At 49.3% G+C, this 23,167-nt stretch overlaps 5 protein-coding genes across 5 annotated transcripts; 4 read left to right on the top strand and 1 right to left on the bottom strand.

The window, feature by feature from the left end:
- Positions 1-1,483: 1,483 nt before the first annotated feature.
- LOC135818383 (uncharacterized) lies at positions 1,484-3,334 on the top strand. The gene has a single exon (XM_065331744.1). The coding sequence runs from the start codon at positions 1,596-1,598 to the stop codon at positions 2,952-2,954; it is 1,359 nt and encodes a 452-aa protein (XP_065187816.1). The 5' UTR covers positions 1,484-1,595; the 3' UTR covers positions 2,955-3,334.
- Positions 3,335-4,187: 853 nt separating this feature from the next.
- Positions 4,188-5,768, top strand: LOC135816730 (uncharacterized). The gene has a single exon (XM_065329850.1). It carries the CDS (start codon positions 4,341-4,343, stop codon positions 5,532-5,534), a length of 1,194 nt encoding a protein of 397 aa, XP_065185922.1. The 5' UTR covers positions 4,188-4,340; the 3' UTR covers positions 5,535-5,768.
- Positions 5,769-6,421: 653 nt separating this feature from the next.
- Positions 6,422-8,066, top strand: LOC135816731 (uncharacterized). Its single transcript, XM_065329851.1, has one exon. The coding sequence runs from the start codon at positions 6,468-6,470 to the stop codon at positions 7,662-7,664; it is 1,197 nt and encodes a 398-aa protein (XP_065185923.1). The 5' UTR covers positions 6,422-6,467; the 3' UTR covers positions 7,665-8,066.
- A 910-nt stretch (positions 8,067-8,976) lies between these two features.
- LOC135818385 (uncharacterized) lies at positions 8,977-11,811 on the top strand. Its single transcript, XM_065331746.1, has 3 exons — positions 8,977-9,345; positions 9,473-9,639; positions 10,432-11,811. The coding sequence occupies exons 1-3, from the start codon at positions 9,166-9,168 to the stop codon at positions 11,354-11,356; spliced, it is 1,272 nt and encodes a 423-aa protein (XP_065187818.1). The 5' UTR covers positions 8,977-9,165; the 3' UTR covers positions 11,357-11,811.
- An 80-nt stretch (positions 11,812-11,891) lies between these two features.
- LOC135818384 (uncharacterized) lies at positions 11,892-16,409 on the bottom strand. The gene is made up of 3 exons (XM_065331745.1): positions 16,069-16,409; positions 14,672-14,815; positions 11,892-14,458 (listed from the first exon to the last, which is right to left on the bottom strand). Exons 1-3 carry the CDS (start codon positions 16,188-16,190, stop codon positions 12,103-12,105), a joined length of 2,622 nt encoding a protein of 873 aa, XP_065187817.1. The 5' UTR covers positions 16,191-16,409; the 3' UTR covers positions 11,892-12,102.
- Between the last annotated feature and the right edge of the window lie 6,758 nt (positions 16,410-23,167).

Raw genomic sequence — 23,167 nt, forward strand, 5'->3', positions numbered from 1 at the left:
ACCATCTCGACTTGTGACCCTCTGACACTGAACTCAATTAGTAACTAATTTGAGATCACTGAACAAAGGCTTTCCGCATTAGTTGAGAGCTCATCATAATTATTTTGTGTCGCGCAGGCCAAACAGAGATTTGAACTCCAGAAGGAAACGCGAACTATTACCACTTGCCTCCCGCCGAGACACGCACGTTTTGGTCCAAGGCCAGCCTAATTTTCCTCAGCTCATTGTGACAACAGTGATGGTACTGTTAGGTATCTCCTTCCGTACGGACAAGAACTTGACTTCTGTTGTATCTGCGTGCGTGCCGCGAGTTGGAGCAGTACTATTCCATGTCTTCAAGCCGTTGACCCCGTCTAATACACATGGCGACTGGCGAGACTCGATTCTATTCGCTGGCCAGAAAATGTTTACCAGTAGCCAGGACTGAGATTCAAAAAGATTAATTGAAACGTTTCCGCTTGGGCCACCTGCGTCCCCTTCACCCATTGAGCTCAAGTGGTACTTGTCTCAGTGAAGGAACCCGCTTTATGTTTGTTTTTGAAAACCAAAACGCCCTGAAAGGGTACAACTGGGGTAACGACACGACAATTAATTACCTGTGCATATTGTAACATGTTGCAGTAGATTAAATTGATAGGCTGTGTGCCTGGTCTAGGCCTGTTGCATTACATAGAGTGCGAAAAAGCAGGCCTGTACATAAACACAGGACAACGAGTGTGAGTATGCATGTACAGTGCAGCAGCTCAATGAAATTCAGTCGCGTCACTCACGTTTGCGCCTTGCACCATTTCACAGCCCGGTGTTCGCAGGTCTAGGACTGCGCTGGGCCCAGCGCGTACTTGAAGGTTGCGACTGGATTTCATTGAGCAGTGCTGTCTATACCATGGAGCGTGGGGCCCAAAACTCTATTTTCGGCTGTACCTTCCAAGTCTCCCCACAAGTATCTGAATATTGGTGAATGATCCTGGATGGCTCCGTACCCCGTCCTTACGTTGATCGACGGAATATATAACCCGTCTCACCCAAAATACTTTTGATAGCGGTAATATAGGGACGCCCCAAGGGCAATGACCGATTTCCTCTTTGATTGTTTTGACATTGTAATGAGGTATATTAATGTTTCAGACACATCGCTGTCACTTGAGTCATTCTTTCAAACCCGGAAGTCTAGAGAGTATTATGTCCACCTGGGAAACATGGACGGCTTGCTAAGTAGCAGCTTGGAGACGCCTTTTTCAATATTGACATGTACCTCTTGACTGAAATGCCCAACAGTCACGGTTCGACCGGTACACGTATCTCTCTTGGATGTGTGCAATAACATGATCATTAACCCTTTCACAGTATGTATTGCTAGACGTTCCCGAAACATAACCATGCGCGATGAATGGCTTTCTGGAGTGCATGCTGTCTCGTATCTACATTCCGAACGTCAGTTACTGCTTGAACCCTTTCGTTAAGGCTATTGATAAAAGACCTCAACCATAATTCAAGGCGTTTACTGGCTTGTGGAGTTGATCCTTTCCATTTTGCAATAAAGAATCACAAACCAAAGTGACTCGTATTGTCGTTCATTCAGCTTTGACCTTGTTGTCATGTTGCCAATCAGGGTTTCCACGGCCATTGTGCTGTTTGGTTGCACCGTCTGCTTTCTGCATGAAGGTGATAGTGCCAACATTGGGAAATCAGTGAATGAGGATAAATCATTGGCAAAGTTCCTGGCCGAGGCTGCCCAGGAAGAAGTGAATGACTACAACTACGACCCAGGTGCTTTGGACTATGATGATCCCACCAGTGATCCGTTGGCAGGTGGTGGAGATATTCCATATCCAGGTCAGGATGTCGATCCGTTTGCACCAACAGCGACAACGGAGAATCCGAGTCATCTAGAACCGACCACTTCCAGCGATGTTCACGACCACGCACATACAGATATATTGTTTCCACCTGATGACCCTGTTGGCGATGATGACACGTACCCTGATCCCTTTCCTCATGAACCACACACTGGCGAGCCAGATTGCCTTCGAGAACTCTTCATTCAGGCTGGAATTCGACCCGCACACATATCGCACTACATCCAGGCCTTCAGAAATAACAAACTGGACGCTGATGAACTTTACAACATGGACTTCTTGCATCTGGTTCATCTATTGGAAACGCCAAATTATGGCATGACAGACGCCCAAGACCTGTACAGCCTTCACGAGTGCACCACAGGCTACGGTGCCTGTGTGCAGGATCCGCACTGCAAGAATGGCGGACGATGCGAGCACGTCGACATCATCCATCGACATGTGTGCAAGTGCCCGGAGACGTTCCAGGGTGAGCAGTGCGAGGACCCGGTGAAGGATCGCCTCGCGGAGCTCGAAGAGAACGTGTTGCTTGCGATAGATCAGCGACCAAAGCCTACCACGTCCTACACAAGATGGGGGAAGGAAACTTGCAATGAGACAGCAGGTGCAACGCTTGCCTTCGCTGGGTCTATTGGCGGTGCGCTCTCTACCCATACGGGCAGCGGTTCAAACTACCATTGCCTCCCGGAAGATCCTGCATACCTGGAGTTTGAGCCCGGCATTCAAAACTATGGACTTATCTACAGTGCTGAACTCACCGTTACTGCCTACGCCCCGATATTTGCCGGCCTAGCGAACGCCAACCCCAGATGCGCTGTATGCCAAACGAATGGTCGCACGTCAACAATCACAGTATCGGGTCGTAACGTTTGTCCGGACGAATGGACGCTGGAATACCATGGCTATTTGATGAGCTCAGCAAAGCACGAGTACAGGACAGAGCTTGTCTGCGTCGACCAATCACCTGATGTAGTTCCTGGTACCAGTGCAGCCACACCAAGCTCCAAGATGTACCCAGTAGAAGCGGTATGCGGCGGAATTCGCTGTGGTCCTTTCGACAAGACACAGGAATTAACCTGTGCGGTGTGCTCGCGATAATTGCAACAAGTATTCCCTTCGACTAATGAACTGATAGACTAGCACTGGGTTCTTTCGTGGTATCTCATCTTTTGCTGCTGCTTCGCTTTTTCAAGAGTCACCACCGAATATGTTACAATTTCTTGTACATGTGAGACCTGGTAGACATCACGTTGAAGTATTGAACTATTGCTAGTTCTCATTGACTTTCTTTCTGCATATTTTACTTTAAAACACTAGCTATGTATGTGTGTTAATTTGGTCATCATCTTACTTTAGAATTTTGATATGGTGTAACTGTATTTGTAAAACATTAATAACGACTACTTTAATTACACTCTTTGAAGTGCATAAAGCACAATGTCGCAGGCTCACTGCATTACCGGTGATCCAGAATCACAATAACAGCACTAAACACCTGCATAGAGTGCACTGGAAAACATCTATTCTGGCACGCATTATAGTGAGAGGTGGCACTAGTTGTGTTTGTGTCACATTCTGGAAAAACAGGTATTGGATAGTATGGAATAGAATTGCAATGTGAACGCAACAATTCATGAAGGCAACAAGCCCTTCGGCTTGAATAACAAGCAATTTTGCGACTAATATCATACTACACGGTATGAAGAAACCATGAATCAGATCAGGACTGTGGGATGTGGCTCGCATGGTCTTGATAGGTGCGTCAAACATGATCTTAATGCGTGTGAAATATGAACGTAAAATAATAGGAATGGCGTGCAGGGTCTGGTGTTTGCAGAGTTCGCGAAAAATGCAACAACCAAACTTGAAGCATTTTCTTCATCAGATGTAACAAGTATGAAATGAGTGTAAATTTTAAAAGACCAGTCAAGGACAGGTTCCTCATACAGTCACAAAGTACATGGCTGTTAATTCCGTTAAGCCGTACCGGTCGAAAAGACCAGTTAGTACATTCTGGAAATAATCCTAGGACCCAGACTAGTAAATTTCGAATGGAGACATTCTAGGTCGGCAGTTTTCGGGATGCCGTTTTTCTCATCCCCAATCTCCTCCATAAGGGCGTGTAATGATGATACACACATCTATCTGACAAAAGGGCTGAGAGCCACTCCAGCTTACATCTCAGCCCAGCGCTTTTGGCTCAGACCGGAAATCCACTGAACTTCTGAAGATCGATCTAAGCCAGCCCTGAGTGCTGCTCACACTATGCAATGTGTTCGCCGAGCTACATGTACATAATAACGTTATAGATATACGTAGCTCTGAGTGGCCACGCCAGTTCATTGTCGCTAGTCTAAGATTACAGGTGAGAGAGGAGACTGCGGAACGAAAGGAGCACTATAAGACGTATATAGACAGAACCAAGCAATATAGACCTCAGTATTGTCACATACTGAACCTGGCGTGGACGTTGTGACCATCAACATGGCACTCTCGGCAGCCACATCTCTTTGTTTTTGTCTTATCACTGGTTGCGCCATATACATTGGAGATGCATCTAATGTGGTGCTGGGTCAAGGTCATGTTGAAATAGCCAAAAGGCAAGGCAGAGGTGTGCTGTACGATGATGCCGATCCTAATCAAGACTTCATCACACAGGATGTCCTAGACCAGTTAGACGATATACCAGATGCTCCACCTGTGGCGGGTCATGATGAATTTGCTGATGTTACAAACTGTTTGGAGCATCTGTTCCTACTAGCTGGAATCGATGCAGACACTGTACCTAGATATGTTTCCGCATTCGTGAAAAACGGCATGGATGCAGAATCACTCTTCAAACTCAGCTTCATGGATTTGTTCAAGCTGCTGCAAAGCTCCTCTTTCAACGTGACGCACTCCGGTGACATCTACAGAATTCATCAGTGCACAAGCGACCATCATGGGAGATGTGTCAAGCGGCCATTCTGTAAGAACTCAGGCAAATGTGTATTCAGCCACGAGCATGGCCACCACCTTTGTTCCTGCTCAAAAGCCCATTTTGGTGATCGATGCGAGAACATTGACACCGACCCCATAGCCCGATTGCAAGGCCGTTTGGACAAATTCTTAGCTACACCAGCACCGGTTGGCGTGACGTACATGCACTGGGGAGGTACATGTAACGAAACAACCGGCGCAGCTCCAGTTTATACCGGATTCATTGCTGGCCAGTTCTTCAGCACAATAGGTAGCGGTGCAAACGATGTTTGCCTTCCCAATGATCCTGAGTACAACCTTTTCCAGGCAGGATTTCAGAATACAGGCATTATCTACAATGCTGAGTTGGAAGGTGATGGCTTTCTCCAGTTCAGGCCGTTCGCAGATGTGGAAGCGCTCACGCCTATCTGCTCGGTGTGTTACGCCAGGGATCGCAATACACAGTACGTAGTGGCAGGAAAAACTACGTGCCCGGATGGATGGACTCTGGAATATGCGGGTTACCTACAAGGCTCGCCCCATCGCGGACAACGAAGCGAGAATATGTGTATTGACGAGAATCCACAGGGCATACCCGGATCGGACCTCAAGGACACTGATGGCGCGCCACTAGTGTCTATCGAGGTAGCTTGTGGCGAGCTCCCTTGTCCGCCATATCTCCGAGAGAAGGAGGTGACGTGTGCTGTGTGCACTCGTTGAGTCACGATTCATCAGCTCACTTGACAATGCAGGATTGACTATGCACTAAACTCCTAATGACCTGTATCGGGAGACCCCTGCAAAGGTTCACAGTGACTTGAAAAGATTGCGATCTAGACACCAATACACAATGCATATAACGTACCCACAAGCGTTAAACAATTGGAGTTCAATATCAATGTAGTTGCTCATTCCTTCAATTATGTTTGCTTCACATGTGTGCTAGAAATGACCTTCAAGAAGTAATTAATTTTTCTATGTTCACCCAGTAGCCACTATGTGTTTCAGTATTCGTTTTCATTTCCAGCAGTATTCGCACATCGGTTTCGTTTCAGTGCATTATTGTTTGGTTGCGGCCGGATTCGCGGCCCCATCACCTGACGTGTTTAGGAACACATCAAGCAAATACATTCGCATCGTCGGGCAACCACTTCGCCCATATATCCTCAGTGTGCAACCAGTCATTATAATCGGGAAATGATCCTAAAACCGAGACAAGTAAATTTCCAATGGAGGGATTTTGGGTAGGCAGTTTTCGGTACGCCATTTTTTCTCATCCCCAAACCCCTCCATAACTAGGGCGTGTAATGATAATACATGCATGTATCTGACAAAAGGGCTGAGAAGCACTCCAGGCTATCGCTCAGGGCCACATCTGAGCCCAGCGCTTTTTGCCGAGCCCGGAAATCCACTGAGGATCGCTTAGCCAGCTCTGAGTGATGCTCACCCTATGCAATGTGCTCTCCGAGCTACTTGTACATAATAAGCTCTGAGCGGCTATGACAGTTTGCTGTAGCCTAGTCTAGTAGTACGGCTGAGAGAGGAGACTACGGGACGAAAGGAGCACTAGAAAACGTATAAAGATCGAACCAAGCAATATAGACCTCAGTGGTATCACCTGCTGCACAGGACGTGGAAGTTGTGTTCATCAACATGGCACTTTCGGCAACCATATCTCTTTGTTTTTGTCTTATCACTGGTTACGCCATATACATTGGAGATGCATCTAATGTAGTGCTGGGTCAAGGTCATGTTGAAATAGCCAAAAGGCAAGGCAGAGGTTTACTGTACGATGATGCCGATCCTAATCAAGACTTCATCACACAGGATGTCCTAGACCAGTTAGACAATATACAAGATGCTCCATCTGTGGCGGGTCATGATGAATTTGCTGATGTTACAAACTGTTTGGAGCATCTGTTCCTACTAGCTGGAATCGATGCAGACACTGTACTTAGATATGTATCCGCATTCGTGAAAAACGGCATGGATGCAGAGTCACTCTTCAAACTCAGCTTCATGGACTTGTTCAAACTGCTGCAAAGCTCCTCGTTCAACGTGACCCACTCCGGTGACATCTACAGAATTCATCAGTGCACAAGCGACCATCATGGGAGATGTGTCAAGCAGCCATTCTGTAAGAATGCAGGCAAGTGTGTGTTCAGCCACGAGCATGGCCACCACCTTTGTTCCTGCTCAAAAGGCCATTTTGGTGATCGATGCGAGAACATTGACACTGACCCCATAGCCCGATTGCAAGGCCGTCTGGACAAGTTCTTAGCTACACCAGCACCGGTTGGCGTGACGTACATGCACTGGGGAGGTACATGTAACGAAACAACCGGCGCAGCTCCAGTTTATACCGGATTCATTGCTGGCCAGTTCTACAACACACTGGGTAGCGGTGCAAACGACATCTGCCTTCCCAATGATCCTGAGTACAACCTTTTCCAGGCAGGTTTCCAAAATACTGGCATTATCTACAATGCTGAGTTGGAAGGTGATGGCTTTCTGCAGTTCAGGCCGTTCGCAGATGTCGAAGCGCTCACGCCTGTCTGCTCGGTATGTTACGCCAGGGATCGCAATACACAGTACGTAGTGGTTGGTAAGCCTAAGTGCCCGAGTGGCTGGACTTTGGAATATGCCGGATACCTACAAGGTTCGCATCATCGCGGTCTGGGCCGAAGCGAGAATATCTGCATTGACGAAAATCCACAGGGCGTACCTGGATCGGAACTTAAGGACACTGATGGCGCACCACTTGTGCCTATCGAGGTAGCTTGTGGCGAGCTCCCGTGTCCGCCGTATGTCCGAGAGAAGGAGGTGACGTGTGCTGTATGCACTCGTTGAATCATGTATCAAATCACTGGTCAACGTAGGCTTGATTATAATTATGCACTGAACTCCTAGTGACCTGTATGGGGAGACCCTTGCAAAGGTTCACTGTGACTCGAATGGATTGCGCTCTAGACAGTGTGCACATAACGTAACCATTAGCGTTAAACATTTGGAGTTCAATCTGAATATGTGCTCATTCCTTCAATTATGTTTGCTTCACTTATGTGCTAGAAATGACCTGCAAAATGGGATTTTTCTAATTTTCACCCCATAGCCACTATGGGTTTCAGTCTTCGTTTAGCTTTCCAGCAGTATTCGCACATCGTTTTCAGTGCTTTAATGTTCTAGATATTTTGATGGACGTTCACGAGCAAGCTGTTGGGTAGCCACCCTCGTTGCAAAATAAAAATATTTTTCATACACCAAGCGTGGAGTAACGCAGAAGTAGCGACAAACTCAGCTATTTGAGGATGTGTATTATCTACTCAAGAACGTACTTCCTCGCTATGGAGTGGTGTTCTGAAAGTGGGCCAAGAGCGTAGTGCGGAGTGGTGGACGGTTAAGAAGTGTGGTGCAAGATAATACAATTCATTAGTGCCATCGTCATTCCGTTCTGCATCCATATGAGTGATAGATTCTTCATTAATCAGACAAGGCCACACGGGTTTCGCTGACACTTCCAACTTGACATACCTGGACTAGTACTGACGTTAGGAGCTGCAAAGACAAATTCATCCTTGATGGTAGCGGGGTTCCCACGCATGTGGAACGTGAGTCTGGTTCACACTCCAGAGGTGGTAATAGACCCTTTGCGCAATAAGCGAGAGGGGTCGAGACGGGGCATGCTGTGCACGCGCTGCACACTTGGCATGCAACCAGCATGCATGGTTTTGCTGCAGGACGTGATCAAGTTTCCTGTGACAGGCTGTGTTTTCACGGTCCCGACGCGATGTTCATGTATGTACTCCCCAGCCTTTTTCATTTTCAAGTTTTTCTAGTTCTGAAGGAAGAAGTCCCGAAATGCTTTCCAAGGACCACTGTTGGGTTCTTGTTTGCAGCAACCGTCATCCCTAACGTTAGTCTAAGGAACCCACTTGTCTTTCCATGCGTTCCCTGGTGATGCTGGCATTCCACACTCTGGAATCCTGGCTATCTGGCGAGAAGAGGGCCGGGCACTGAGGGCCGCAGTGCTGCGATATCGTTTACAGTGTTGTGCTCGGAACACTTTGTCCATGACGACTTTCATCCTTGCTTTTGCGAAGATATGGAACGCCCTGCCAAGAGACTCTGGAGCTTGAGAAAAAGGCATGACCCATCCCTGTCTTCGCTATAGGGCTTGAAAGTCCTACGTCACGGGATCACGTGCAACATGAACTGGATCCACTACCCACTCGAGCTCTTGTGACCAGCTTTGAAAATAGTGGAGGAGACATATATTTCTTTCGATTTCGACCAGAAGCCTAGGCTGCTGTCTTCCCCCTGGCCCCCAGTTCTGCGTTTTGTTTGTTTTAGAATGTCTTTAGTACCGTTATCTAGCATCGCCACTTTTTTCAGTGGAGAACCAAGGCTGATCCAGCGTGGAGAAAATGCACACTCTTCGAACCGCGTGGAATCATTTCTGTTTCACCATGAGCTTGGGCACATTACTGCCAAGATCCACGCAAGCATGAAGGACAAGAGATATGATGTGGAGGTGAGCAACCTAGCACTAAGCAACTGTTGTGCCGTTCCTAGCTGCTTACAGTCTCTTCTATCGACCTGGACACCCTCACATCGTCTTTGAATATTTCTACTATTTTTATATTCAAATTTTTGTGTAGATCGAACTTGGTTCTGAAGGTGGCGTTGTACGCGCTTCGTGCACTTGTCCCAAAGGCCAAGGACGGTGCCACCACATGGCTGCAGCCCTTGTCTACGCGAACAAGAATGTGAGCAGCACGGACAGGGAATGTTCTTGGACTGTACGGAAGGGAACTAGTGAAACAAAGTAAGGATTTTTAAGCAAATTATTGTTGATTATTAGTTTTGTGAAAGTAGAAAACTGGTGCCTCCGATGTGACTGCAACACGTACATGTATTGGTTTCATGAAATTCTTTGCCTCGATGTTTAGCTTACTGGCAATCCAGCATGTGCGACAACCAGTTGGCAGGTGTTACTGTTACTGATGTGGAGGATGCTTATCAATATTAGCAAGAGTAGATAAACAAGAGTGTGCAACTCCGGATCTCTCCTGCACAATCTGCAGATACCGCGGCCCGCGGGCAGAATTTTTTGTTGACGTCACCTTTTTTTACAGAGCATGCGGATTTTGCCGCAGGGCAGTGTAAGAGCAGGTGCTGGGCACCGACCTTGTAATGTAAAGCCTGGCCAAGTGCACGAGGCAAAACTTCCCAAAAGGCTCGCAGCGTGTCCGTCATAGAAAATATTACGTCAACAAAAAATTGCGTCGTGGGCCAACCCATCCTCGAGTTGCACACTCTTGTTTATATACTTATTGATATTAGTATATTCACGTCCGCGTTTACGTCAACAGTAAGTCCACGTATTCGCATATGCCAGAAGACAGGCAGACTCTTGATATTAGCAAGAGTATAACCCCCAAGAGCGTGCAACTCATGATACCCTTTCTATGGGGTACGCCGACGGCGAAAACTCACGTCACGTGATGCAGTGTCGCAGTTGTATGTTTCCAGCCCGTTTTTAGCGAGCAACGGAGTAATAAAAAGCACTCTGTGTGTGTGTGTGTGTGTGTGTGCACGCATTTTATCTGCTTTGTAGGACTGTGGATGACATTTTCCCGAAGTCGAAGCCGTTTTGTGCCATTTCACGCCCTGTGGATAATGAGGACAGGGCATGGTTTCACCATCAGCTTGGGACACTTGACAGGTGGAAGGGTTTTCGTTGGCTGCTAGATCCCGAGGTGAAAGAAGCGGACAATTTGCCGACGGAGACGGTTGAAGGTATTACCCTGAGTCAAGGATTCCTGGAAGCAGAACACAAAGTCACCTATGTGTGTACCAGGCTATCCGTATCTGCTGCCCAAATTGTAGCCGTGGAAAAAGCAACACGTGGCCAAAACTCGAATGCTACTTGGTCGCTTCTACGCAAGGGCAGAATAACGGCATCCAACTTCGGTCCTGTGCTGAAGACTATCTCATCTGGCCGCCAGCCATCTAAATCTTTATTTACTCGCCTTCTTGGTCAGTATGATTTGTCTGGGCAAAAGGCCATCCAGTGGGGTCTCATGCACGAAAGTACGGCTGTTGCATGCTATGAGGAGTGTGAATATGTGTCTGTGAGATCCAGCGGCTTATGGCTTGCACCATGTGGCCTCATTGGTGGTTCCCCAGATGGCGTAGTTAGTGAAACAAAGCTCATCGAGGTCAAGTGTCCGTACTCGGCAAGATCGACATCTCTTGCAGCTATGGCGAAGGAAAAGACCTTCTTCTTGTCAGTGTCTTCTTCCTCTCCTGCTAACTTTTCCCTTGATTTGTCAACTGAATCTGGATGGAATTATTTCCATCAAATCCAAGGTAACTTATGTCTGACAGGTCGTGAAGTATGCGACCTTGTCGTGTGGACTCCGTTGGAGACGGTGATCATCCCAATTCGGGCTGACCCGACCTGGTCAGGAAATTTGGCTCGGATCGAGGAATTCTACAAAACCTTTTTCTTGCCTGTCTTTCTGGATGGTGGTGTGTAGTCAATCCTAGGATTGCAATGGCCTGTGTAACTCTTCCCTTCTATATCCAGCCATGTCTTTCTTTCCACCAAAACAGCGTACAGTAGAGTACAGTGAGAACATCTGTATGTTTGTTCTAAATTGAAGTTCTGCCACTGTGTGTGTAGGTGTGGCTGGGTGCATGTGTGTGTGTGTGTTTGTGTGTGATGCGTTGTGTATGGGTGTATAATTCTGTATGTGTGGGTGCATGTGCGTGTTCGTTTATGCATGAATATTGTAGGTGCATGATAAACAGCACCCCTCTTGCTTTAGTCACCTGTGCCATGGCTGCAATCATAACTCTACACCTTCCTCTTCCTTCAACACCACCTGAACATTCCACACAATTGCACCTACAAGCTGACAATTATATTATTACCGTAGCTATGCAAAAGACGTTACTTCAGTAACGTCTGACGCTAGCCAAGGTCATCACAGCTTTAACTTTGTGTTTGTTTGTTTGTGCCATCGGCATGCCTTGCGCTATCCCGTACCTGTGCCGTACCGTACCATCAAAGACAGCTGGCCACAATATTCAAATAGGGCTTTCAAATGCAAGATCATAACGTGAAGCAACTTGGAAGAATGAGTATGTATGCGATGTGTATCGGGGGGATGCATGCGATCGCCATAACACATGGCTGAAATGTTTATAGTTTCCAGAACTACATTTCTCGTCACAATCAGTGGGTCAAGATAATTTTGGCAAAACGCACCAAAAGGATAAACTACTGTTTTCGTGCCAATATACAGAGATGGCTATCTTTTATGTGCCCAACAAGCGTGGAAAGAAAATTCGCTGCAACTTTCATGTCAGCTGGGAGAATAGCGATTAGGGCACCACGCTCGCCATGGGCATGGCTGTCGAAGACTTGAGCATAACCAGATGGGAAAAATACCAGAAGAATGGTGTAGGGATTTTGAATTAAAGAGGCAGGAAGAACAGATTGGGAAAGAATAGCCTGATCCTTACACTTCTTTAACAACTTTGATAAACCTTCCTCATTTCGTGCACCAAAATCGGAACGAGGTGCCACCCGAAGTGGCTTGCCTGGTATGACATCAAGCGCATCATAAATGGCAAGGAGATTGTTCCCCAACTTGGCATCATCATACAGTCGATTGCCCTCTCTCATGCTGTTTACAAATCTCTTCGTGACTTCGGCAGATGACAATGGCTGTATGGGGTAGGGCACAGTCAGGTACTTCCAGGCCTGTAGACATGCAATGATGGTGCAGGCATTGCTCCATTGCCGCCCATCCATTCGAGACTGGCACATGTCATGTGGCAAATAATGCAATGTATCCAGGGAGACCCGTGAAACTGCGGCTGCAGCAGATGCTGAGGGTGCTGCTGCTGCGGCTGACGGTGCTGCGGCAGATGCTGAGGGTGCTGCTGCTGCGGCTGACGGTGCTGCGGCAGATGCTGCGGGTGCTGCTGCTGCGGCTGACGGTGCTGCAGCAGATGCTGACCGTGCTGCTGCTGCGGCTGACGGTGCTGCTGTTGCGCCTGATGCTGACGGTACTGCTGCTGCGGCAGATGCTGACGGTGCTGCTGCTGTGGCTAACGGGTCTGCAGCTGACAGGACTGCGAATAACTGATTCACCATGTCGGGTGTGATGGCTGATGCTGACGGTGCTGCTGCTGCGGCAGATGCTGACGGTACTGCTGCTGCGGCAGATGCTGACGGTGCTGCGGCTGATGCTGACTGTACTGTGGCTGATGCTGACTGTACTTTGGCTGACGGTGCTGCGGCTGATGCTGACGGTGCTGGTGCTTTGGCTAACGGGTCTGCAGCTGACAGGACTGCGAATAACTGATTCACCATGTCGGGTGTGATGGGCAGTTTCTGTGATGGCTTAGCAGCAGGGGTTTGCAGTGGTGTGAGAGTAGAGATGTCGGTGTGCTCAGAAGTTTCTGATGCAGGATCAGCGCTGAGGTCACCAGCTTCAATCTCCTTCAGGAGAGGATTACAAAGATTAGTTAGCATTGCACAGACTTGGAAGATTTCGCTGGAGAAAGAACGGTATTGGTAGGGTATGTAGTCGAGAATGGCGAAGATCTTTATGCGTTGTATGGCTCGCTCCACATGGATCCGAGCTCTTGCGATGCGGGCAGTTACATTTGCTTGAGCAGCGGTAAACTGAGGAGTAGTGAGAAAAGGAGGAAGATTTAGAGAAACACCAGCCGGCATCAAGTCATGGATCAGGAATCCTTTATCGGCGAGTACCATGTCACCGGCTGTCAACTTTGACAGCACTCCACAGTGGCGAACGACTTCTTTGTCGCTGGTTGAACCTGGGTACAGAGGACTGACATAATTGACAACACCGTTCGGTGCGACACCCACAAGACCTTTGAATGTATTTTTATGTTTGTAGTGGGAATAGGTCCACGTCTGAGTGTCCATACGGCTTGGAATTGCAATTTCGACTTCAGTACAATCAAGTATTAAACGACAACTGGAGAACGTAGAGAAGCAGACGGGTAGAGAAGTCTTGTTTTTCGTGACGGACAGAAGTTGCGACGGGAGCATGCCTTGATAGAGTACAGTATGAAGGACAGAAAGCCATGTATGGAAGATATTAGATATAGTGGTGTGCGAAGTGCCGAAACGTAAGCCGAGGTCAGTCAGACTGAAGTTGCACCGCAACTTCATGAGGGTGATGAGGAGCTGGTCCTCCATTGGTACCAGCTCCACTCGCCAGCCCTGGTGATACTCTATCGGGAACCTCGTGCAAAGACGAAACAGGATACGAAAGTCGTCAGCAGACGGCAGGCCGGTGTAGTGCCGAACAAGTTCAGCTTTCCGGGAAATAAATTCGAAACAGAACTGGATTTCCACCTTCGCTTTTCGCTTTTCTAAGGCACTAACTTCAGCCTTCAGCTTATCATACTTCACTTCGAGAATTGACGTGTCGATGCGTTGGAAAAGTTCAAGCAGGCGTTGCATAGTAGTAGCTTCACGTTCAGCAGCTTCGCGTTCAGCAGCTTCACGTTCAGCTTCAAATGGGTCAGCTTCAGTTGGTTCGCTACCATCCTTGTCCGTATCATCAACAGCTAATGCCTTTACAGTCCGTTTCCTGCACAAAATAATGGAGAGACAGTGAGAAACAAAACAAAAATGAAAGATTGCCTGTCGATGGTTCACAGTGTTATGAAATACTGATCTGGTCCTCTACTAGAATTCACATAGCACACTTCATTTAGGGGGATGGCAAAACAAATTTAGAAATCGCTTCAGGAGAACATCAAGTTCAATATACAAATCTCTTACATTGACCTAGACTACATACCTTCTATGCATTGGTTCAGGGTCCTGAAAACCGAACGCCTTATCCTTATTTCGTGGAAATATAGTGGGGTCCTTCTTTTTATCTCCGTCTTTGAAATGACAGCTACATAGTCGAGAACTGGCATCTGGCTCCTTGTCTTGTCGCCTGCAAAGTACAGAGCAAACAATATCCAGGAGAGTTTAGCTAGCTGCTCAATAACTTGAAACAATAGTAAATAGTCACAATAGATTGCATCATAAAAAGCCACCTACATGATTGTATAAGGATTTGCACAGTCTTGCTCATGTACTAATTTGGTTTAGCTTAGCCTAGACGGCTATCATTGATTAAAAACAAAATCGTTCTGCCAAAAATATAAGTTAGCACGGCAGGGCATGATTTATCCCATATCGCATGGCAGTTTGCGACGCAGATGCGCCTACTTCGCATGGCAGTTTGCGACGCAGATGCGCCTACTTGCGACTCAAGGTCAGGGTTGTGTAACGAAAATGTGCGATGCATGCCATGCATTGCGGTCGAAAGGTCGTGTGAAGTGTGTACCTGTACCCCACATGTTCTGAGCACTCGGTACGGTACTGACTCTGACAGTAGCACAAATACGTTGTCGACTGCGCAGATTGTGGAGTCCACAGACTAAATGTTATCAAGAGTATATAACCCCCCAAGAGTGTGCAACTCTGCACATGGAGTCTCCGACGGCGAAAACTCATATCACGTGTCTCTGATACGTTCGTACTACGTACAAACGAAGGATTGCGTGCGTGCAATCCGAATATCTGCCATGATTTGGCTGGGGATTTGCATACCCGCAGTGAGTTTCTGTCAGAGATTTTTTTTATTACTCCGCTGCTCGCTAAAAACGGGCTGGAAACGTACAACTGCGACACTGCACGTGATGTGAGTTTTCGCCGTCGACGTACCCCATAGAAAGGGTATCAGGAGTTGCACACTCTTGGGGAGTTATATACTCTTGAGGTTACATTGTACACTGCACTGATCTTTCATTTATGCCATGCACTGTAACACACGTGAGTTGCTATGCATCTGATTCTGGGTTTGAGTAAATCATGCCCTGCAGGATATGAAAGAGAAAAATCTGAGGAAGAATTTATCACGCCGTAGATATTTACGCACATCCGTCACCAACCAAATGTTTGAAGACCTATGGGACCAACTACATGTAGGCTTCCCTGCAACTATGGGAAAATAAAAAAAATAATTGAAAAAATTACTTCCACTCGATCGAACAAAATACAAACTGTGAAAAAGCGTTACGCCATCCATCCGCCAGCAAAGCAAAACGCATTAGCAGACTTGGTAAGCATTTACTCACAGCGTGAATAGCACATCACGATAAAACTATCCAGGTACTGTACAGGCTGCCTACATATCCTTACCGACACATCTTCCTCCATATCTCTCTGCGCTCTGGATCCCTCGCCGGGAATCGGAAGAAGCTGCACTTGCGATCCTCTGTCCTGTGGTTGCATTCTGCTGCAAAACACTGCACCATGGTCATACGAAGCCGCCCTGCCGGGTCAAGAGTATACTAGGTATCGAAAATTGCTCCCACAGTTCTTCAAGTGGCCTCTTCTCAAAATGTCGCTTCTTTCTGCTTCGAAAAGTATGGGAAACAGCATCAAATCAGCTTGACGCGAGTGGATCCAAAAAGCGAAGTGGATCCAGTTTTGTTGCCAAGCGACGATTGACGTCATCACTTTCAAGCCCTATTGGAAGATCGACTGCTTGCTGGCGCTGCTCGAGCTGCTGTTGTTGAAGTGGAGAGAGACGCGGCCTCATCGCTCAGGTGTGCGGAGAAAGTCATCTGAGTTCGAGCTGTGGCTGTGTGCACGATATGACGGACTTTCACATTATGCACATAGCCACCAAAGTAAAACTCATGGACACTATCCACGGGCTTGTTCACTAGTACTACTCCATCAGCTCCCTCTTCACTGTCGTCGGCGACTTGCCCCTGCGTTGGAGACGAGCAAGCATGGTGTGGCACTCACTCTGGGAAACAGAGGTTCATCACTCATCCACTGGGACGCATGAAATGTTGGGCATGATGAAGGTACACTCGAGGAAGTGGTGCCCTTCTTAGTTCTAGGAGCATCAGGGTTCTGCATAGAGAAGTGTTCTCTACATCGACAGAGGAGAGAAGGTAGAGAAAATAAAAATAAATTTCAATCTACAGTAATCCGAAATATCCACTGAATGCGGAAAACTTACCGCTCCAACAACTCCTTCTTTTTCCAGACAGATACGCACCCTCATTCAGCAGAAAACTGTTCAGTTCCTTACACAACCGATCTTCATTTGACAGTTCGTCCACGGGTTCCACAGCCATCGATGGCAAACCACTCGACACTCTCTCCTCCATCTCCAAAATGGAAAAATACAGTGTTCCACCATGCTCAACAACTGATACTCTGCACAAAAATCGAAGAGGATGCCCCGTCTCGGATCACGTGACCGTTATTGTGCAAAGGGTCTATTCTCTTTTACCAGTCTTATCCATTGCCTAAATCGGACCTGAGGCTGTTGTACCTGTTGCAAACAACAAAGGCACGCGCCGTCGTCTTACCATCCCAGTTAATATTATTAAAATTAACTCATCTGTATATATACACGTTTCAAGTAATGATTGCAATTGTGTGCATGTTGTCTGAAGTTACCAAAGCATTTCTTCTTTTCAGCTGAAGCTTTAGTTTTTGCCCAGTCGCCGAATGACTTGCCATCTGTTGTGTCCTGCTCAAGGCAGACCAACTCTTCGAAAAATGAGAATGAATCATCATTGAAACGCAATGACTTTTAAAGGTAAGCTGGCTGGAAAGGCGGCTTGAAAGGTGACATGTGAATGTGTTATGCGCAAGGCGCCAGAGGTCAAGCAGTGCAGGGCCTAGGGTGCGAACAGTAGCGCTAGCAGCCAAAGTGCCAAGACCCATGCAGGGAAAGGTGCTATAATATCACCACACGCCCCCTCGGCTTAAGTGCGACTTTGGAGCACTAACAAAAAGAAAATCCTGAAACTGAAATTCGAAAATCACAGCGTAGCGCACAAGCAACAAGGAAAACGCAGGAGAAGCATGCCCAGTCAATCTATGCACGTGGCCGGAGGAACCGTCTGTTCCGCCAGAAGCTGGACCCCGTTACCGTCTGCACCGTGTAGCTCCGTCCTCTTCTTGTGCATTTTGTGACCGTTCCTTCCATATCCCAGCGTTTTGAAGACTGGTTCTGGATCCATACCTTATCGTCTACGTGCAAAGGGGGCAGAGGTTTGCCAAGCCGGGATGAGACCTGCTGGGGAGCGCTGCGGCTGTGGGCAGCGTACTGCTGCAGATTTGCAGGGAGTGTGGGAACCTTGGTCCTCGTTGGCCTTCCAAAAAGCAGCTGGGCCGGGCTTGCTCCTCCTGCACCCGGCGTGTTACGCCACTCCAGCAACCCTTCTCTGAAGGCACTGCTGTTATAGGCGTCTCCTTTGCCGATTTTCATTAACAAGTGCTTCATGGCCTTGACCGCTGCCTCAGCCGCGCCATTTGACTGAGGATTGTACGGGCTGCTGGGGTCGTGTTCCACTCTGAGCAGAACGAAGCGAACGCTGAAGATCTGAATTGCGGCCCATCATCCGTCGTGAGGCGCGTAGGAACGCCAACATCCGACATCCACTAACGAGATGTTTGGTGACATCAGACGTGGTAGCTGACCTCCCACAACGCCCAACAAATGGCCAGCCGGAAAACTTGTCGGTGAGAACCAGGTACTCAAATCCGCCTAGGGAGAAGATGTCCGCCGCTGCACCTTCGAACGGTCTGGACGGACGACTGTCAGAGAGGAGCGGCTCAGAAGGCTGGGAGGGGAGCAGCGTGACGCAGGATTTGGAGGTCTGGACGACGTTCTTAACGTCATTGGAGATCTGGGGCCAGTACACTGCTTGCCTGGCCCTGCGGAGTGTGCGGGTCTGTCCCTGATGAGAAGCATGAAGTTGCTCCAGTGCGATCTGGTGTAACCTTCCGGGAACGACAATACGGTGGCCCAACAGCACTATGCCATCCTCGACCGACAGATCATGCCGAACCTGCCAGTACGGGTGCAGATCGAGGTCCAGAGCAGCCTTGTCCACCGGACAGCCGGTATTTATGGCGTTCAGCAGCTTGAGGTATTCCGGGTCCGTCGGGCCCTCCGCCCGCACCTTCGTAATGCCAAGGTCGGGGAGGACTGTTTCCTCGTCCTCTTGCGACAGCTGACGGAGAACACAGTAGCAGTGCTCGATTTCTTCCTCACCAGCTTCATCGTCAGGGTCTGGTGCACTTACTAGGTGTCTCGACAGACAATCTGCGACCTTGTGATCGGCACCCTTTCTCCACTGAGCCACGAACCGAAAAGGCGTCAGCTTCTCCCGCAGTCGCACGATTCGTGGAGCCGTCAACTCATCCAGCGTCTTAGCATTCAGGATAGGAATGAGCGGCTTGTGATCGACTATCAGCTCGAAATCAGCACCGGCCAGGAACAGTCTAGCCTTGTGGACTGCCCAGACTACCGCCAGCAGTTCTATCTCCGTTGCAGAGTACCTGGCCTTGGTCTCAGTGACGTGCCGTGAAGCACATTGCACTAGACGCCACCGCCCGTCCACTTGCTGCTGCCACAGTGCCATGCCGAGACCGTTTGACTGCGAGGCGTCTGTCTCGAGACGAAGCGGCTGTGCTGGGTCGAAGGTAGCCAACACTCGAGGGCTTACCAGCTCCTCTAGTATAGCTGTAAATGCCTGCTACTGCGGATCCTCCCAGATGAACTCATTCTTTGGAGATAGCAGAGAACGGATCGGGGATAGAAGCTCCGCTAGGCGCGGTGTGAACGCGTCGAACTGCTGCACGAGTCCACAGAAGGATCGGATATCAGTGCGGTTGGTGGGGATTGGAAAGTTGTGTAGATCCTCCACTAAGCTACGATCAGGACTGTAGCCGTCCGGCGTCACCACGAATCCGCAGTACGATGCTCTGGGTGCCGCAAAGACGAATTTGCGGCGGTTCAGTGTGATTTGGTTCTCCGAGCAAAGCTTGAGCACATTGCGAACCCTCTGGGTGTGCGCCTCAAGCTCAGTGTCGTACACGATGACATCCTCTACCACTTTCTGAAGGTTCGAAAACCCGGCGAACACTTCGTCTCCTCTCCGGTTGTGTTCGTCACCTGCCGACACCAAGGCCATGACGTTCCGCTTGAAACGGTAGGCACCAATATCCCTTTGGTGCGTCCATGGAGCTATGAAGCCGAGACCTCTGGTCGGCGGAGCTTAATGGGCCCCACCACCACACTCCATCATTCACCCCAGTGTCTGGAGATATGTGGATTTTGTAGAAAAAAAAAAAAAAACCCATGGCGTCATGAACGTTGTGAGCCTGGTGCTATCGTCGTCGAGGGGTACCTGCCAGTAGCCATGGCGAGAATCTAGGGTGGTGAAGTACTGCATCCCCTTTGGGATCGACGCGACGACCTCCCGACGTACTCGGGTTGGGTATGCCGGCCTCTTGACCCATTTATTTAGACCCGTCAGGTCCACCGTGATGCGCGGCTCACTGGAATTCTTCTTAGGGACCACCACCACTGGGTGGCACCAAGTGTATGCTTCGCCGACAGGCACCTTCTCAATGACGCCCTTGCCCACAATGTCGGACAGCTGGTTCTGCACAGCGTCCCGCGACCTGAATGGGATAGAGCGAGCGCGATACAGGCGGCATGGCGACGCGCCGTTGATGAGCTCGATGCGCAATGGCTCACCGCTCATGGGCTTGAGCGGGGTATCACAGAACACTTCTGGAAACTCTTCCAGCAAGGTACGTCGGATTTCCTCCGCCGCCGTCGACGCAGTACCTACTGACGTGTCTGCGTTTTCGGATGCTTGCTTCCGAGGGATGGAGATGTTAGCCACGCTTTGTGCCCTTAGACGGGAGTGAGGCCATCCATCCTCGAGAAGCCACAACTTCATGCACGTGTCCTTGCTGAGCAGAGGTGTCTTCAGCTGCCGGAATACGTGCAGAGTCGACATGGCCGTAGTGTCGCTCAAAGACAACTGAGCCTCGAGCTTGCCCATGGAATCCAAAGCTGTACCGTTAGCTGCCTTGACATCAGCTGTGTTCGGCACTAGATTCATCCTGAGGCTTGGGTCGATACCATCCAGGTCGGTCAGACTGATGGCGTCCACATCCGCGCCCGTGTCCGGCAGCCACCCGATAGCGCATGACGATCCTCCCTGGATCGCGACGCCGACCGTCACCAGCTTGTTCCTAGAAGGACCAGCCTGGTTGACAAACAGCGAGTCGACAGACGCCGTTCCTGGTGAGGGCGAGGTCAGCTGTCGACAAACCCTAGCAAAGTGACCCACCTTGAGGCACAAGCGGCATGTCTGGTTATAAGCCTTGCATTGGCCCTTGTGGTGAGTCTTCCCACAAAACCTTCACGTGCCTACGTCCGACTTCAGCGTCTTTGCCTGCACCTGCTGACGCTTGTAAGTGGACTTCGCTGCCGCCGCCAACGCCAGGACGGGCAGCTGCTCACCGAGGCCACATTCCGTATGGGTAGAGGATTCGTATGCAGAGCATATCTGCATGACCCGATCGAGCGATAACTCACTGGCATACTCTTCTTCGAGCACCCGTCGTTGCATCGCTCGATCCCTTAGGCCACAGACGAGCCTGTCGCGGAGTCGGGTTTCCCGAAGTTGGGCTTCATGGCCGCACAGTGACCTGCATCTGCCGCACTGCAGACTACCGGTATCTGGGTAGCTGCACGCATCATGCAGCTGAGACAGACCGGAGAAGTACTGGCTGATACTCTCACCTTGTCTCTGGCTCCTGCCATGGAAGGCCTGGCGGTCGAGTAACGGGTTTCTTCGTTTTCTCAGGAAAGCTTCCAGCTTCTGGACGGCAACCCGCTCATCATAGCCGGCGGCTATGGGAACTATGCCCGCCTGCCACAGCCGCACCCAACCGTCGTTCAGAGCTGTACGGAGAACTGCCTGCTGCGTAACTGTACCTGCGTCTCTGCATAGCCCAGTCAACGACACGTAGTCGTACCACTTGACTTTCCACTCGAGGAAACCAGCTAGGTCTATCGAGTCTGGACTGGGCAGGTGGGGTATTTCCGCTCTCCGGGCCCACAGACCTGCCTCTGGCTGTCTTGAGGTGGATGGTGGCGGGCCGCTGCGTGCGGCTGCGGCGGGCTGGCTTGACTGCGCTATTGTGAGCTTAAGCAGAATCTGCTGCTGCTGGCTGAGGGATTGGACGATAGACTGCAGCAAGCTTCCTTCTTCCTGAGTCCCTGGCTGCATCCGCTCTGTCAACCCGTCGTTGGTTGCAGCTGCCTCCTCGGCCTTCGCCTTGACAGAGGTTCGTGTCTTTCGCTGCGCCATGTTGTGTCCTGCTCAAGGCAGACCAACTCTTCGAAAGATGAGAATGAATCATTAGTGAAACTCAATGGCTTTTAAAGGTAAGCTGGCTGGAAAGGCGGCTTGAAAGGTGACCCTAGTGAAGTAGCGGCGAAGGTCCTACACGGGAAGTCTAAAACATAACAACCACGCACTCACAAGCAAGGAGAGTTCCAAGTTCTTTAACCTGACCGGTTTCTGTGACATGAGTCACTTCATCAGAAGAATGAGGATAAATGACAATATGGAACTCAATATAACCAGCGAACTGGACAGACAGGCGTTGAGCACTGTCGAGTAATTAGCGCGAAAAAAGCAATTTAGCGATTTTAGCGCGAAAAAAGCGTGAACAACATCCACGGCCATCGTCCAATGTGCGTCGCTACAGCGACGTCGTGAAAGATGGACGTGCGCAGCCAAAAAACGTGAGGGGGCGCTCATGCTCCGCAGTGGTACCTGGAAACGCGGCACCTGCCCGCCAGCAGGCTCGAAGACAATAGAAGACCTGCGACTGCGGTGGATATTCCATTTGCGTTTGTCCACGCATGAGCGCCTTGTCACCAACTTTGGTGTTCACAACCTCAGCCGTTTTGAGATCCCTGATGTGAATGTGTTATGCGCAAGGCGCCAGAGGTCCAGCAGTGCAGGGCCTAGGGTGCGAACAGTAGCACTAGCAGCCTAAGTGCCAAGACCCATGCAGGGAAACTCGGGTGCTATAATATCACCACACCATCCTTTTTTACTTCTTGCGCTGATGAGATCAGTTGGACAGTCAATGCCAACATCAGCATCTCTGAGTCGCAATTCCCTTTGCTATGGATTCGTGAGGGTGATTTACAAGTGGAAAGGTTTACACGAGAACGGATTGTGTAGTAGTGAGGTAATTGACACAGACTCATAACGGAACGGGTACGACGGGAACCCGGTTTTCTTGCGAGTACATTGCAATGCAGGCGTGGGCAGGAGTTGGCTCTACCGTCTAAGTGCAGGTATTCCATTCGTTTGCAGAGGGGTTTCTGCCAATTAAATGCTATTTATTTTGTAAAATAGCATGGGACTGCACCCCCTCCCCTTAA

The sequence above is a fragment of the Sycon ciliatum genome, chromosome 5, assembly GCF_964019385.1.
Source record: "Sycon ciliatum chromosome 5, ocSycCili1.1, whole genome shotgun sequence".
Lineage (NCBI taxonomy): Eukaryota > Metazoa > Porifera > Calcarea > Leucosolenida > Sycettidae > Sycon > Sycon ciliatum.

Bases quoted from the DNA above. Each gene is read 5' to 3' on its own strand.
- LOC135818383 (XM_065331744.1), top strand. From the start codon at position 1,596: ATGTTGCCAATCAGGGTTTCCACGGCCATTGTGCTGTTTGGTTGCACC.
- LOC135816730 (XM_065329850.1), top strand. From the start codon at position 4,341: ATGGCACTCTCGGCAGCCACATCTCTTTGTTTTTGTCTTATCACTGGT.
- LOC135816731 (XM_065329851.1), top strand. From the start codon at position 6,468: ATGGCACTTTCGGCAACCATATCTCTTTGTTTTTGTCTTATCACTGGT.
- LOC135818385 (XM_065331746.1), top strand. From the start codon at position 9,166: ATGTCTTTAGTACCGTTATCTAGCATCGCCACTTTTTTCAGTGGAGAA. The intron at 9,346-9,472 runs GTGAGCAACCTA...ATTTTTGTGTAG, and splicing joins ACAAGAGATATGATGTGGAG to ATCGAACTTGGTTCTGAAGG. The intron at 9,640-10,431 runs GTAAGGATTTTT...TCTGCTTTGTAG, and splicing joins AAGGGAACTAGTGAAACAAA to GACTGTGGATGACATTTTCC.
- LOC135818384 (XM_065331745.1), bottom strand. From the start codon at position 16,190: ATGACCATGGTGCAGTGTTTTGCAGCAGAATGCAACCACAGGACAGAG. The intron at 14,816-16,068 runs GTAAGGATATGT...TGTACTTTGCAG, and splicing joins ATATGGAGGAAGATGTGTCG to GCGACAAGACAAGGAGCCAG. The intron at 14,459-14,671 runs GTATGTAGTCTA...TATTTTGTGCAG, and splicing joins CCTGAACCAATGCATAGAAG to GAAACGGACTGTAAAGGCAT.